The sequence below is a fragment of the Hippocampus guttulatus genome, chromosome 1 (genome assembly GCF_054856545.1).
Source record: "Hippocampus guttulatus isolate MCC_2025c chromosome 1, RoL_Hgut_1.0, whole genome shotgun sequence".
NCBI classification, from domain to species: Eukaryota; Metazoa; Chordata; class Actinopteri; order Syngnathiformes; family Syngnathidae; genus Hippocampus; species Hippocampus guttulatus.
In genome coordinates, this window is record NC_141261.1 from 13,895,659 (window position 1) to 13,909,303 (window position 13,645).

The 13,645-nt window shown below is 45.9% G+C and overlaps 1 protein-coding gene across 4 annotated transcripts in view; it reads left to right on the forward strand.

The window, feature by feature from the left end:
• The window catches only part of hecw2b (HECT, C2 and WW domain containing E3 ubiquitin protein ligase 2b), a 25,119-nt gene extending 11,479 nt beyond the window's left edge, over nt 1–13,640 (forward strand). For all 4 annotated transcript variants that reach the window (XM_086111361.1, XM_086111342.1, XM_086111352.1 and 1 more), the window contains exons 9-30: nt 268–391; nt 1,245–1,409; nt 2,484–2,576; nt 4,399–4,549; nt 4,631–4,734; nt 4,845–4,969; nt 5,957–6,142; nt 6,240–6,392; nt 7,164–7,266; nt 7,363–7,459; nt 7,552–7,635; nt 7,704–7,813; nt 8,164–8,284; nt 8,351–8,464; nt 8,636–8,788; nt 9,506–9,604; nt 9,684–9,813; nt 9,935–10,081; nt 10,166–10,280; nt 10,945–11,030; nt 11,122–11,234; nt 12,621–13,640. In XM_086111361.1, the coding sequence (XP_085967487.1) occupies nt 268–391; nt 1,245–1,409; nt 2,484–2,576; nt 4,399–4,549; nt 4,631–4,734; nt 4,845–4,969; nt 5,957–6,142; nt 6,240–6,392; nt 7,164–7,266; nt 7,363–7,459; nt 7,552–7,635; nt 7,704–7,813; nt 8,164–8,284; nt 8,351–8,464; nt 8,636–8,788; nt 9,506–9,604; nt 9,684–9,813; nt 9,935–10,081; nt 10,166–10,280; nt 10,945–11,030; nt 11,122–11,234; nt 12,621–12,732 (2,685 nt within the window). In that variant the 3' untranslated portion in view covers nt 12,733–13,640. The remainder of the gene's footprint in view (nt 1–267; nt 392–1,244; nt 1,410–2,483; nt 2,577–4,398; nt 4,550–4,630; nt 4,735–4,844; nt 4,970–5,956; nt 6,143–6,239; nt 6,393–7,163; nt 7,267–7,362; nt 7,460–7,551; nt 7,636–7,703; nt 7,814–8,163; nt 8,285–8,350; nt 8,465–8,635; nt 8,789–9,505; nt 9,605–9,683; nt 9,814–9,934; nt 10,082–10,165; nt 10,281–10,944; nt 11,031–11,121; nt 11,235–12,620) is intronic.
• Nucleotides 13,641–13,645: the final 5 nt, after the last annotated feature.

Below are 13,645 nucleotides of genomic sequence, written 5' to 3' on the forward strand. Positions count from 1 at the left end.
ACAAAATGAAGAGAAGAGACGGTTGAGAATAAATGAATTCAATTTAATTGAACGGCTTTTAAAAGGTTGGCTGTAATTATAAAGAAGTGCTTCTGATGGTGTTTCGGCCAGAAGGGAAGGCCATTCCCCGACCTTCCGCCAGTGCGAAAAATCTGTCCAAATAGCACAAGCTAGTATCAAAGACAGAAAAAGAGTTGGATTTGCGCCGTCGATGAATCTTTGGATTGTTGATGTTTGATCCCATCGAGGATCTGCTTTTTGTCCCAGGAGGTGGATACGAGGACGGAAGTGGCTCCGAGGGCAGAGGAGGAAGGAGCAGAGTTATCTAGCAGCAACAGCTTAGCGACGACTGCTATGACAACGGGGAGCGACATTGGAACCTCTGATGCAGGTGGGCGGGAACCCGGCCAGTAATCAATTCACTCATCACCGAGACTTATCTTCATGAAGCTGACTTGAATTCCACTCGCATTTGTGTCTTCATGTTCAATGGTTCCCTACCGTTATTGATGTGCTGTCAAAGATCTTCGGGTGTGCTGTGGGAAATATGGGAAATTACGCGGTCGCCAAGTACTACCTCAAAAAAATAAAATCCTGTGAATGATACTGTAGTTTTTTTTTGGAGGGGGGGGCGCAAAAAAATAAATAAAGATTCCAAATCCTGGGTATGTATTATACTAATAAGAATAAAAAATGTTCCGATTAGTTAGACGTTTAGCAATTAACTAGGCACAACTCCATCTAGTGGTAGAATAACGCAACTATTGTTGCTTCTATTCTATGCGCCTTATAATGCGGTGCGCCCGACATATAAAGTCAGTTCTAAAATAGGCCATTCATCGAAGGTACGCCTTATAGTGCGGAAAATACGGGATTTACATCATGATTCGACTAAATTGCATCACAAAAGTCCAAGTAACATTTCACCTCAGTGTATGATGTAAAACTAAACAATTCTTACAGACTAAACAAAAATGTGGTGAATTCAATCATTACAATTGAACTGTGCTTAGGCTGGGGTTTTTTTGGGGTTTTTTTTGGGGGGGGGGGGGGGGTTTAACTAAACCGGCCCAGATTTCACATTGAGTAAGTCTGTGTGTGTTAGGAGCAGTGGTGCAGACAATAATCTCACTGGAAGGCTGCCCCATGTGCCCGTCTTTTGAATCCAGGAGATGCTGGGCTTCTTTTGAACTTAAGATAAACATAACGAAGACAACAAGTCTGTCCCACTTTGTCTGCCGCAGGGGCTGTTGGCCCAGAAGTGCAGGGAGAGGAGCAAGAGGAGGTGGATGAGCAAGCAGAGGTGTGGAAGAGACGCTCTTTGCGGGCCGCCGAAGTTGCTGCTGACAACCAGGTGGCGTGCCGGGCCAGAGATGGACTGAGCGCGGCGTTGTCAGATAGAGAACCCGGTGAGCCGACTTTGAAACCAAAGAGGGAGAGTGATAACATGGAGGAAAAATGAATCATTGATATCAAGCTCTTCCACTTTCCCCCCCAAAGCGCGACCTCAAAAAAGACTGAGTTCTCCAAGCGCCATCTTAATGACCAGCATTAAAATTCAGTCGCGCCGAGGCCCAAGTGGCAAGTAGTTTTATTCTTAAAAGGCCTGATGTGCAATTGAACGGTAACACTGCATATAAATATAGGAAAGCAAAAAACTCACATTAAAGTTAAAAACGATACCCAAATGAATTGTTTGAAACCGTACTGCTTCTCCACGGTCGTGTCGCGGAGGCAGCAGCTCCAATAGGGAATGCCAGACTTCCCTCTCCCTCTTTCAACTCTTGCGGGAGGATCATGTCCTGGGTCGTCCCCGGGGCCTCCTGCCGGCATGACGTGCCCGGAACACCTCACCAGGCAGGCGTCCGGGAGGCATTCTAATCAGATAGCCGAGCCATCTCGTCTGTTTCCTCTCAATGTGGAGGAGCAGCGGCTTGACTCTGAGTCCCTCCCCGGATGACCGAGGCTCTAAGCTCTCTCGGGGAGGTCTCAGATTCGAAGGTGCTGATTTTCATCCCAGCCGCTTCACACTCGGCCTCGAACCGCTCAGTGAAAGTTGGCTTCATATCCAACGACACGATTGCAAAGTCGATCATCAAAATGCAGTGTGCCCTGGTGCCAAGGATGGACACCCTTCTGTTTGAACGCGCTGTTCGTAGTGGACAATCCACGATGAGCACAAAAGTCCAGTAGCAGAACGCCACTTGAGTTCAAATCGCGGGAGGGGTCATTCCTCCCAATCGCACCTTTGAACCTCTTACCAATGTGAGCATTGAAGCTTTTTCGATACTGTAGTGTGAAATCATCAAACTGTGCGAAACACCTGTCATTGTGCAATTATACATCCTTGTTGAAATTATTTATGGCATTAAATGGATGTCCACCGTTATCTAAATTCCCAGTAGTGTTTCGCTAATATAAATGATGATTACTGTTATATTGTGTGTGTGTGTGCGTGCGTGCGTGCGTGCGTGCTTCCACAGCTCAGGTCAACGGCCACGTTTCTGTTCACACGCTGCCGTCCGTACGCCACGACATCAGTCGCTACCAGAGAGTGGACGAACCCCTCCCGCCGAGTGAGTGTTCTTCAGATTTTTTTTTTGTTGTCATTTTTCAGGTTGAAAAAATATACAGCGGTTGACCTCCAAGGTCAAACGCGGTTGGTTGCAGGATGTTGCTTGACCTCCAACTTGTTTGGATTCGGAAACGCTTGTCCCTCATAGGAAATGATGGAAATAGATCGCAATGTATGGTGACGGGCAAAACGCAACTCAACTTTATTTCTAGAGAACTGAAAAAACAAATAAAAAAAATAAAAACCATAGGTGCAGACAAAGTGCTGTACAGTGAAAATCAGACAAACACAAAGACGGTTAAATGCTCTTCCTCTAGAGAGCAAAAAAGAAACAACATTTGTATTGATCTGCGGCCATTTATACAACACTCAACTTACATCGAAAAAAGAAATTTAAATAGTAGTAAATTGGGGGTGAGATCATCATTTCAAGCGGCCCGGTAGTCCAGTGGTTAGCACGTCGGCGTCACAGTGCAGAGGTACCGGGTTCGATTCCAGCTCCGGCCTCCCTGTGTGGAGTTTGCATGTTCTCCCCGGGCCTGCGTGGGTTTTCTCCGGGTGCTCCGGTTTCCTCCCACATTCCAAAAACATGCATGGCAGGTTGATTGGACGCTCTAAATTGTCCCTAGGTGTGAGTGTGGGCGTGGATGGTTGTTCGTCTCTGTGTGCCCTGCGATTGGCTGGCAACTGATTCAGGGTGTCCCCCGCCTACTGCCCGAAGACGGCTGGGATAGGCTCCAGCACCCCCTGCAACCTTAGTGAGGATCAAGCGGTTCGGAAAATGGATGGATGGATGGATCATCATTTCAGTATCTATATTTTTGTTCACATTTTTGTTTGGTGGTGTGCTGCTTTGTTGTAATGGCACAATAAAGTTTGGGATGCAGTTGGCCCTGCACATTCCAAAGTTTAGAGGTCAAATAAAGTTCACTTGTAAAGGTTACAATGCATTTCAGGTTTTGTCTGTCAATAGTACCCGGTAGCCCAATATCCTTAACTTATTGCAACTGCCGTAGGGACCATATACAAACTCTTCTACAACGAAGTCATGTTTGCAGCAAAAAAAAATTTCACAACAGGGGACCTTTCACTGTCGCAAATTTGATCTCAGACGTAAACACGAACACACACAAAAAATGTATATGTGTACTTTTTATTTTTATTCCAAGAGTGCATAAGTATGAGCATACACTTATTTGACACTTCATATAGCCAGTGTAGAAAGGAAAACAAAACGGGAAAGGAATTGCGATATTTGCGATCATCATTCACTTTCACTTCCATCAATTTCTTGCATCATGTCTTTTGTTTTGTTTCCTCCATCTTTCATTTGTATTACCTTTATCCTGTCTTCAAGCGGTAAAACTTTTCTTTTCTTAACTCCTTGGTATGCAAAGGTCCGTTTTGTCGCCATTTTAGCAATGCAACATTCGTGCTGCGCCTGAAACAAATACTTCCTGTACTACTGCGCATGTGTAAACCAGTGTGGTGGTTGCTGTTGCCGTTTCTGAACGAAGCAGTAGCGGTCACTGTGGCATGCTGAGGTTGGATTAGACTTTTGCGGAAGGCTTGTTTTCGTTGTAGTGAATCTCGTTGCGAGCAGAGAAAAAGATTTCGTGTAACGGAACACGGGGACTTTTCGTTTGTAGGGGGAGCAGAAAAGTGTGAATGGCTTTCATGCATGAACATTTTTTCACGCTAGGGGGTATTTTCACCCGTGTAGGTTTCGTTGTAGAGGAGCTTCACTGTAGGATGATCTTAGCTGGTCACAAGAGGAATCAGAGCGCAGCTCAGTCTCCATAGTGCATGTGTTTGCATATTAGACTGGGAGGCGCGGATCGACAGCCACGGGAGGATCTTTTACGTGGACCACGTGAACAGAACCACCACCTGGCAACGTCCCACCGCCCCGGCTGCCCAGCAGACACTCCAGAGGTCCAGCTCCATCCAGCAGATGGAGCAGCTGAACCGCAGGTCGGGACCACTGAACACCTGAACGTCATTTGCGCAGAACGTGCAGACTGTAACCACGGCGATGAAAACACTCACCTTCAGGTATCAGAGCATTCGGAGGACGATAACCAATGACAGCAGAGCGGAGGAGGTGCCGGCCAATGAGCAGCCACCAGACGAGACTGATCTGCACCCCCCCTTCCCAGGTTCGCCCGAGGATAACTACTCACTAAAAATCACAATACCGTCAAAGCATTCCGATAAAGCAATGGATGTGCTCATGTTTTCGAAATGTGTGGCTCTTGTCTGTTTGCAGAGCTGCGTCGAGACAGCAGCGCAGCCCAGTCCTGTTCCAGATCCCGCCTCTACCTGCTGCTCCAGTCTCCCAGCGCCAGATTCCTCACCAGCCCCGACTTCTTCACTGTGCTGCATTCTAACCCCGTATGTGCAAAAAGAAATGGTTTCATTTTCGTTTGTAAAATGTATTGCAGTGTTGACCCAAATTTCACAGGAAATAAACATTTAGTTTTACTGTCAACTCTATACAATACAGTGGTACCTCTACGCACGAAATTAGTTTGTAAGCAGAGACGCGTTTTCCATATAAATGCCCTAATCCGTTCCAAGCCCACCAAAATTCAGACATAAATGTTTTATCAAGCATAAAAATGCATCACCATATGTAACAAATACATGTTGCAATTAGGTTCTTGCACAATAAATGAGAGTTGTGCATAATGTAAAAAATAAAGAATTATTTTGTAAAAAGACTGATCCAAGGACATTTGCTTTTGTTGGCTTTTAACAATCCTCCGAAAATGTCCAAGGCAAACATCAGCATAGTGAGCGATCGCCCGACTGGTGAACACTTTTTCTGGGTGATTCACATGCACGTAAAATGATCGGAATGCCTCATGGCCCGAGGGGCGAATGACGAGGACGCCGCCTAAACACATATCTATCCATCTACACACATAGACACATATGGTAGAGGTCCTTCTTAGCCAATGGCATGCCAGGAAGATCAGCTATAAGGATGTTGCCCTCAGGAAACTCGGAGCTGCGACTAGCGGCCCCTACTATATTTTTACCTTTGTATCTTGAAATGTCTTTCCTAACAAGAGGCAATAATTTCCTGTTGAGGCGTTTCGTAACTTGAATATTTAATATGAAGAAACTTTATAACTTTACAAAAAAAAAGTCGAGATGCAAGAAATTGAAAAACGACAACAAAGAACGGGTCCAGTAGCTGAGAAATCTACGACAGTACTTCCCACTGCTGCATAACACTCTGACTTCCTTCAATTCATATTCCGTAACGTTCATCCTCACTCGGATCGCAGGTGCGCTGGAGCCTAACCCAGCTAGCTACGCATCCCTTGACGATTTCGTCCAACTTGTCCTTTCGCTCTGCCCCCTTTCTGCTAGAGTGCCTATCGCATGTTTACCACCAACACGTGCTTGAAACACATGATCAGTAAGGTGCGCCGGGACACGCACCACTTTGAGCGCTACCAGCACAACCGGGACCTGGTGGCCTTTCTCAACATGTTTGCCAACAAACAGCTGGAGTTGCCTCGAGGCTGGGAGATGAAGCATGACCACACTGGCAAGGTGGGCCTTCCTCCTCCTCCTCCTCATCCTCATAATCACTTGCGTTGTCTTTATTGAGACGTAAACATGAGATGACCAGAACCGTGTTGTCCAACAGCCTTTCTTTGTGGACCACAATAGCCGTGCCACCACCTTCATTGACCCTCGGCTACCCCTGCAGAGCTGTCGACCACCGAGCCTCTTGACTCACCGCCAACATCTGACCCGCCAACGCAGCCATAGCGCTGGTGAAGTCAGCCCGCGGCGCCTGGTAAGTCCCGTCCGACAGCGGTCCGGGACTGTCGTCATCACCGCAGGACGTGTGTTGTCGCTAAATTGCTACCCTCTTTTCGTTGTAAGAACAATAAAGAAAAGGTACGTTCCAAAATTGCCTTTGAAAATATGTACTCGATCTTTATTAAATTCCTGACTTTGACTATACAGTATATATTAATATAATATATCAGTGCTGTCAAGAGATTAAAAAAATGGTGAGATTAATTAATTATGATTTGTAATTAATTGATCTAATAATCTATATATATATATATATGTGTGTGGTTAGCACGTCGGCTTCACAGTGCAGAGGTACCGGGTTCAATTCCAGCTCCGGCCTCCCTGTGTGGAGTTTGCATGTTCTCCCCGGGCCTGCGTGGGTTTTCTCCGGGTGCTCCGGTTTCCTCCCACATTCCAAAAAACATGCATGGCAGGCTGATTGGACGCTCTAAATTGTCCCTAGGTGTGAGTGTGGGCGTGAATGGTTGTTCGTCTCTGTGTGCCCTGCGATTGGCTGGCAACTGATTCAGGGTGTCCCCGCCTACTGCCCGAAGACGGCTGGGATAGGCTCCAGCACCCCCCGCGACCCTGGTGAGGATCAAGCGGTTTGGAAAATGGATGGATATATATGTGTGTGTGTGTGTGTGTGTGTGTGTATTTATTTATTTATTTAATTTAAAAAATTCACCTGGAAATGGTCACGGTTGAGTTTGAATTGACATACAACAGTATGTAAGGGTCAAAACCAAGTTGAAACTATCTGCAGGTAGGCGAAGAGTCACGTCATGCTGGGCCTCCCATCTTGCCGAGGCCCTCAAGCACCTTCACGTCCGCTAGTAGGGGCCAGGGGCCAGATGTTGTGCCAGTGGGTCAGTATGCATGCAAAGCAGTACAATTTAAAAAAAAAAAGCATTCGGTTTGTTTCAATAGACTGACGGTGTGCATTATTTTTGTTCTCCCTGTAGCATACAATGACAAGATTGTGGCATTTCTACGGCAACCCAACATCTTTGAGATTTTACAGGAGAGGCAACCAGATTTCCACCGGAACCATTCGCTCAGGTAAACCTACGCTCGTGTCGTAAGGCGAACGTATAGAAGCCACGGGCTCCAGTTTGTTCGTGTAGTGCAGTTTAATGTTGCCATGACAACAGGGAGAAGGTCCAGCTGATCCGTACGGACGGAGCGTCGGGTTTGGCGCGGCTCTCGGGAGACGCCGACCTCGTTATTTTGCTCAGGTGAGGCCACCCTTCATGTCATCCTTGTCCGTCTGCTTGTTGGCTTAGCGTCTTTCTCTCCTCCACAGTCTGTTTGAGGATGAAGTCATGTCCTACGTGCCTCCTCATGCCTTACTGCACCCCAGCTATTGCCAGTCGCCTCGGGGCTCTCCTGTCTCCTCCCCGCAAAACTCACCCGGTAACGTCATTTCTACATGCTGCCATTTTAGCGCATCCGGCGACTTGCGCAAGTACCGCATGCATCACTTAACACGCGACATTTGCAGCAATGCTAGCTCTGCTCAGTCTGCGTTCCTTATACCGTCTTGTCAAAAGATGAATATGAGACAAGGAATCGACATTCCATAAGAATGCATCGACATGCCGTATACCGCTTGAGAGGCTGTCCAAAATAATCAATTGCGAAGCTGCGATTAAAACGGAGAATCAATCAATTGCACAATTATTTGTCACAGCTGAGTTCGAGTGTCAATGAAACATGTCCAAGATACGGCAAAGATGCCAAAATGCCTCTTCTATGTCTTGTAGGCACTCAGAGAGCAAACGCCAGAGCTCCAGCGCCGTATAAGAGAGACTTTGAGGCCAAACTGCGCAACTTCTACAGAAAGCTGGAGACCAAAGGCTATGGCCAGGGACCAGGGAAGCTCAAGTAGGTGGCGCCTGCCTGCGAGTGGGTGAGTGTTCATGATTCACAAGATTTGTACGCACGTGTCAGGTTGATCATCCGCCGCGACCACCTGCTGGAAGATGCCTTCAATCAGATCACCTGCTACTCCCGCAAAGATCTGCAGCGCAGCAAGCTGTACGTCAGCTTTGTGGGCGAGGAGGGGTGAGTCGGTCGTGACACCAACAAGCATGTTCTAACAAATGGGTGGGTGGGTGGCATTCGCCATTTTAAATTGGCCACCAAAATCAAAAGAGGAAAAATTGGAAGCGAGCAGGCAAGTCCGGCATGATTGTGAACGGTTGGAGGCTGATGTTTGTCTTTTTTTTCCCCCAGATTGGACTATAGTGGACCTTCCCGAGAATTCTTCTTCCTGGTTTCAAGAGAATTGTTCAACCCTTACTATGGTCTCTTTGAATATTCTGCCAACGACACATACACAGTCCAGATCAGCCCCATGTCAGCCTTTGTGGACAATCACCATGAGTGGTGAGTGCTGCATTTTCATCTTTGGGGTGGGGGGTTGTTTTTTTTTTTTTTTACTTTTATTGAATTTCTATTAACATTTTATATGCAGTACATTTTAAATCGAATCAATATTTATGCAGTTATTTTTTTCCCATATTTAACTCATTCAATCCCCATGACACATAAATACGTCTTGGAAACCCGCTATGGCTCACTACCCATGACGTATTTGTACGTCTTTATTTATTATATATATATTTCTTTATTTTATTTTTTTAACATCATAGTGTGCTGAAGGTTCTGACAGAACCTCTGACTGAGTATCAGTCCTGTCTGCATTGGAAATCACCTAAAAGCTGTCCAGCAGGTGGCAGCATGTGTTCAGGGATCACCCAGGATCATGCTGCAGAATAAGTAGAAATGAAGATGTGGGGGGGGGGGGGGGGTGCATGGGCGGAGTTGTGTCATGTTTTTCCTACTACATAAACCATATTTAAACAAAAAATATATTTCCCTCCCCCAACTTTTTCCATTTTCAAACCTTTTTTGAAAAAGCTTCGGGAAGCCACTAAAGAACCGCATGCGGCTCTGGGGCCGCGGGTTGCCGACCCCCAGTCTTGATGAACACAAAGGCCTACTATGCAACTGTAATTTCATGTCGGTCACAATACTTGTATTTTTTTAGTTGGAGGTGTAAAACCGACTAACGTTTTCCCTGGGCCGTGTGTGCACTTTCAGGTTTCGCTTCAGCGGCCGCATCCTGGGTTTGGCTCTGATCCACCAGTACCTTCTGGACGCATTCTTCACCCGACCCTTTTATAAAGGATTATTGCGCATGTATGCAAGCGGAAAATGATGCAAGCATGCAACGAAACATTCCCGCACCGATGCCTGTTGTCTTGTTGTGTGTGTGTAGCCCGTGCGATCTGAGCGACCTGGAGTATCTAGATGAGGAATTTCACCAGTCGCTTCAGTGGATGAAGGACAATGACATTGAGGACATGCTGGACCTCACCTTCACTGTCAATGAAGAAGTCTTTGGCCAGGTCGCAACCCCCCCTCCCCCCAAAAAAAAACTAACAAACTAAAATGAACGACTAATAGTTAGTCAGTGGCATTTTAAAATGTATGTTAGCATTATCCCGCGGTGTGTCTTTGTGACGGCAGATCACAGAGCGCGAGCTGAAGGCTGGCGGGGCCAACATCCCCGTGACCGAGAAGAACAAGAAGGAGTACATTGAACGGATGGTGAAGTGGAGGATCGAACGCGGTGTCGTACAGCAGACTGAAAGCTTAGTCCGAGGCTTTTACGAGGTGTGAGAAAGTTCATTGGAGCTGAAAACCTTCATGGGCCGGCGTACAACTAAGTCCCATTTTGCCGTTGTTGCGCATGGGCAGGTGGTGGACGCACGCTCTGTGTCGGTGTTTGATGCCAGGGAGCTGGAGCTGGTGATGGCGGGAACGGCAGAAATTGACTTGTCCGATTGGAGGAACAACACAGAGTATAGAGGAGGTGTGTGTGTGTGTGTGTGTGTGTGTGTGTGTGTGTGTGTGTGTGTGTGTGTGTGTGTGTGTACATATTAGTGCTGTCAAGCGATTAAAACATTTAATCGCGCTTACACGTATATGCAGTCATAGTTAACTCATAATTAATCTCCCATTTTTATCTATTCTAAATTTCCTTTGATTTCTTTTTGTCCTATTTTTCCCATTTTAATACTCTCATCAACATGTAATCGTGGATCAGTTTGCTTTGTGCAAAATGCAAATATTTACTGAAACAACAATTTTGATTTTCAACTTTACATTAACATTTTTCACAAATGTCCTCCAAGTTATTCAAACTTGGAGCACATTTGATTATTTTAGAGCAACGCAACATCCGCTGTGACGTGATGCCGCATTAATCTCGCGATTAAAAAAAATTAATCCCGTTAAAATTGATTTAAATTAATGCCGATAATAATGCATTAAACTGACAGCACTGATATATACACTGAATGTGTGTGTGTGTGTGTGCGTCCATGTGAAAATGAAACTCCTCAACTTACTTCGGGATAGTTCCTTGGCACCAAGATGACACAAGTACAGACCAGGGGGTAGTAAAGTAGAACAGTACAGAGTTTGCATACCTATCGAGTTAATTGCATTCCTGTGCTTTCTTGGACGGCATTTAGGTTACCATGACAACCACATCGTGATCCGTTGGTTCTGGGCCGCGGTGGAGAGATTCAACAATGAGCAAAGACTTCGACTCCTGCAGGTAAGGAATGAACTTGCTCAGAACTGCTCCGTCGAGTTTGACTTTGATTAAATGACCTCCGCTTGCTTTTTCTTTGCTCCGGTATTTGAAGTTTGTGACTGGGACGTCAAGTATTCCCTACGAGGGCTTTGCGTCTCTGCGAGGAAGCAATGGACCTCGGCGATTCTGCGTGGAAAAGTGGGGCAAGGCCACGTCTCTGCCCAGGTATGTTTGAGTCGCTTTCGGGCAGGAACCTCGTGCGTCCAGATGCATCCCCTCCAGCATGAAAGCGATCGCAGGTTGCACGGCCCCGTTTTCAGCAAGAGCCCCACGATGCAATCTTTTCAGATTTCTCTGTCAAACATTAGAAAGTTGAGAAATTCCAGTTGGAATTGCTGAGAATTTATCTTAGTCCTTTGGGAAAATGCTTTTCATCACATGTTGCTCCGTGACAAAAATCAACGAAAGTAATCGGCTGCGGCCGCACACAAAACGAGGATAACTCCATCCTGCAGCTGCGTGTTTCAATTAAATTTGTCATTGCGTGTATGAAGCAACAAGGGGATGTCAGAGGATGGTGGGGTGGGGGGAAACAACAACAACCTTGTTGCTAGACGAACACTGAAAGGCCGCTTCTGATTGGTCAAAATCATGTCGCACGTGTCCACTTTGAAATTCATATGACACTTCCCACTACAAAATGGATTCTGAAATCATTTTAGAAAAATAATATGGAGATACTGATTCCCCCCCATTCTCTAGTGCCTTCATTTCTGTTCTTTAAATTGACATCACCAAATATGACCTAATTTCTGTCACCTGGACATCTTTGGAGAGCATTTTCATGCCCTTTCAGGAAATGCCAAATTGCATGTTGTCTCATTAAAAAAAAAAATGGACTCAAGTGATCTGTTCTGTGCTGCAGTGTCACATTCATATTTTTGCCCCAAATCTATTGGCCATCCGTTATTTTCATGCATTATTAACCAATTTTCAATGTTTCAAATAGCCCGAGAATAAATCGACTAACTCTTATGGGGACTGTGTGAGAAGTCAGTAAAAAGCCGCCTCTCCCTCACTCTGCGAGAGCCGCGCAGCTTTTGGTCGCCTCAAGATTTAAAGTCCGGATTTTTTATTTTTTGGAGAATATAACAAGCAAAAATTGTTCGGCTAGACCAAGGGTGTCAAACTCATTTTAGTTACAGTTTCCCTTGGTTATGACTGAAACCATATAAAAAAGTAAATAATAGCGGTTTATTCAACTATTATATAAGTGACTCTAAAGAGGGGTTTGTTAACTTATCACATATGAGAATTTTAAATTTTTGTAGAGATTTTAGTAAGCATCGTGGAAGTTGACATGTTTGATTTGCTTTCACGGGCCACATAAAATGATATGGCAGGCCAGATCCGGCCCCCGGGCCTTGAGTTTGACACCTGGGCTGGACGCATTCGAACGAAGTGGTCTGCCAGATGATGTCACTGCAGTTGTATTCGAAACGAGTCCGGTCGGTTGGGTTGGCGTGGCGCGATTCATCTTGGCTGAACTTCAAATTGGACAAATTTAGGGGCGCGTGTGGCCCGAGTCTCACACTTGTGTGTTCTCTTCAGAGCTCACACTTGTTTCAACCGCCTGGACCTGCCTCCCTACCCGTCGTTCTCTGTTCTGTATGAGAAGATGCAGACCGCCGTGGAGGAAACCAGCACTTTTGGACTGGAGTGAGAAGAATTTTTTTCGCCCCCCCATCACGTGAGATCATAACCGAGGACATATTCCAAAGGAACATCAGCTGACGATTCGGCTTTGGAGGTAGTGCGTCTTCACTGTGCGTTTTGGGCCGCGGCAGCGACGTGCAAACAAACGAAGGACCACGAAACATAGCGCCTTGCGGACCACAATCAGGGAGTATAAGCGGACTTATCGGGCGACCGCGGAACTTTGGAATCCATCCTTTGTACCCGTCCCCGAGGCGATCGGTCGTCGATTGCTGATGGAGGGTCATATGAAAGTTGTGATTTTAAAATATTTGTAGCTGTTGTGAATCACATGGCTTCATCAATTCTCTGCTGAATTTCACGATGGGCACAACACATCCCACGTGTTCGAATGTTTTTCAGTTCTTCAGGGGCCAGTGAAGAATTCACGTTGTTATAATTTGCGGTTGAAATATTTGTTGCCATCAGTATTCGGTCACTGCGATTGGCCCATCATCAATTCGTAATTTGGTGTCAATGTAAATGCTGTAAATGTTCTATTTATTTGTTTTAAGCCAGCGGGGCTATAAGAGTAGCGGCGTGCGCAAAAGTCAGCGGGCATTTCATGATTCCCTCTCGTCTTTCTACTTTTAGAGGTTGCCACACTAAACCTGACGACACCATGTCAGTGTTTTTTTCCACTTTTTTTCCCCCTCAAAAGACTGACTCGGACACTGTCACGGTTGTTACAAACGTCGTCCTTGTTCCCACACAGAAGACACTGCCTTCCCTCTGTCCATTTGACAAGAACCAACCAAAGTTGCGGGCACAACCTGAACCAAGCCTGTCTTTGTGGACACCGGACCTCACTTTTATATATGAATGTTGGCAGCACTGTCCTCAAATAAAATTCCATCTCTGTCTATGCAAAACTTACTTTG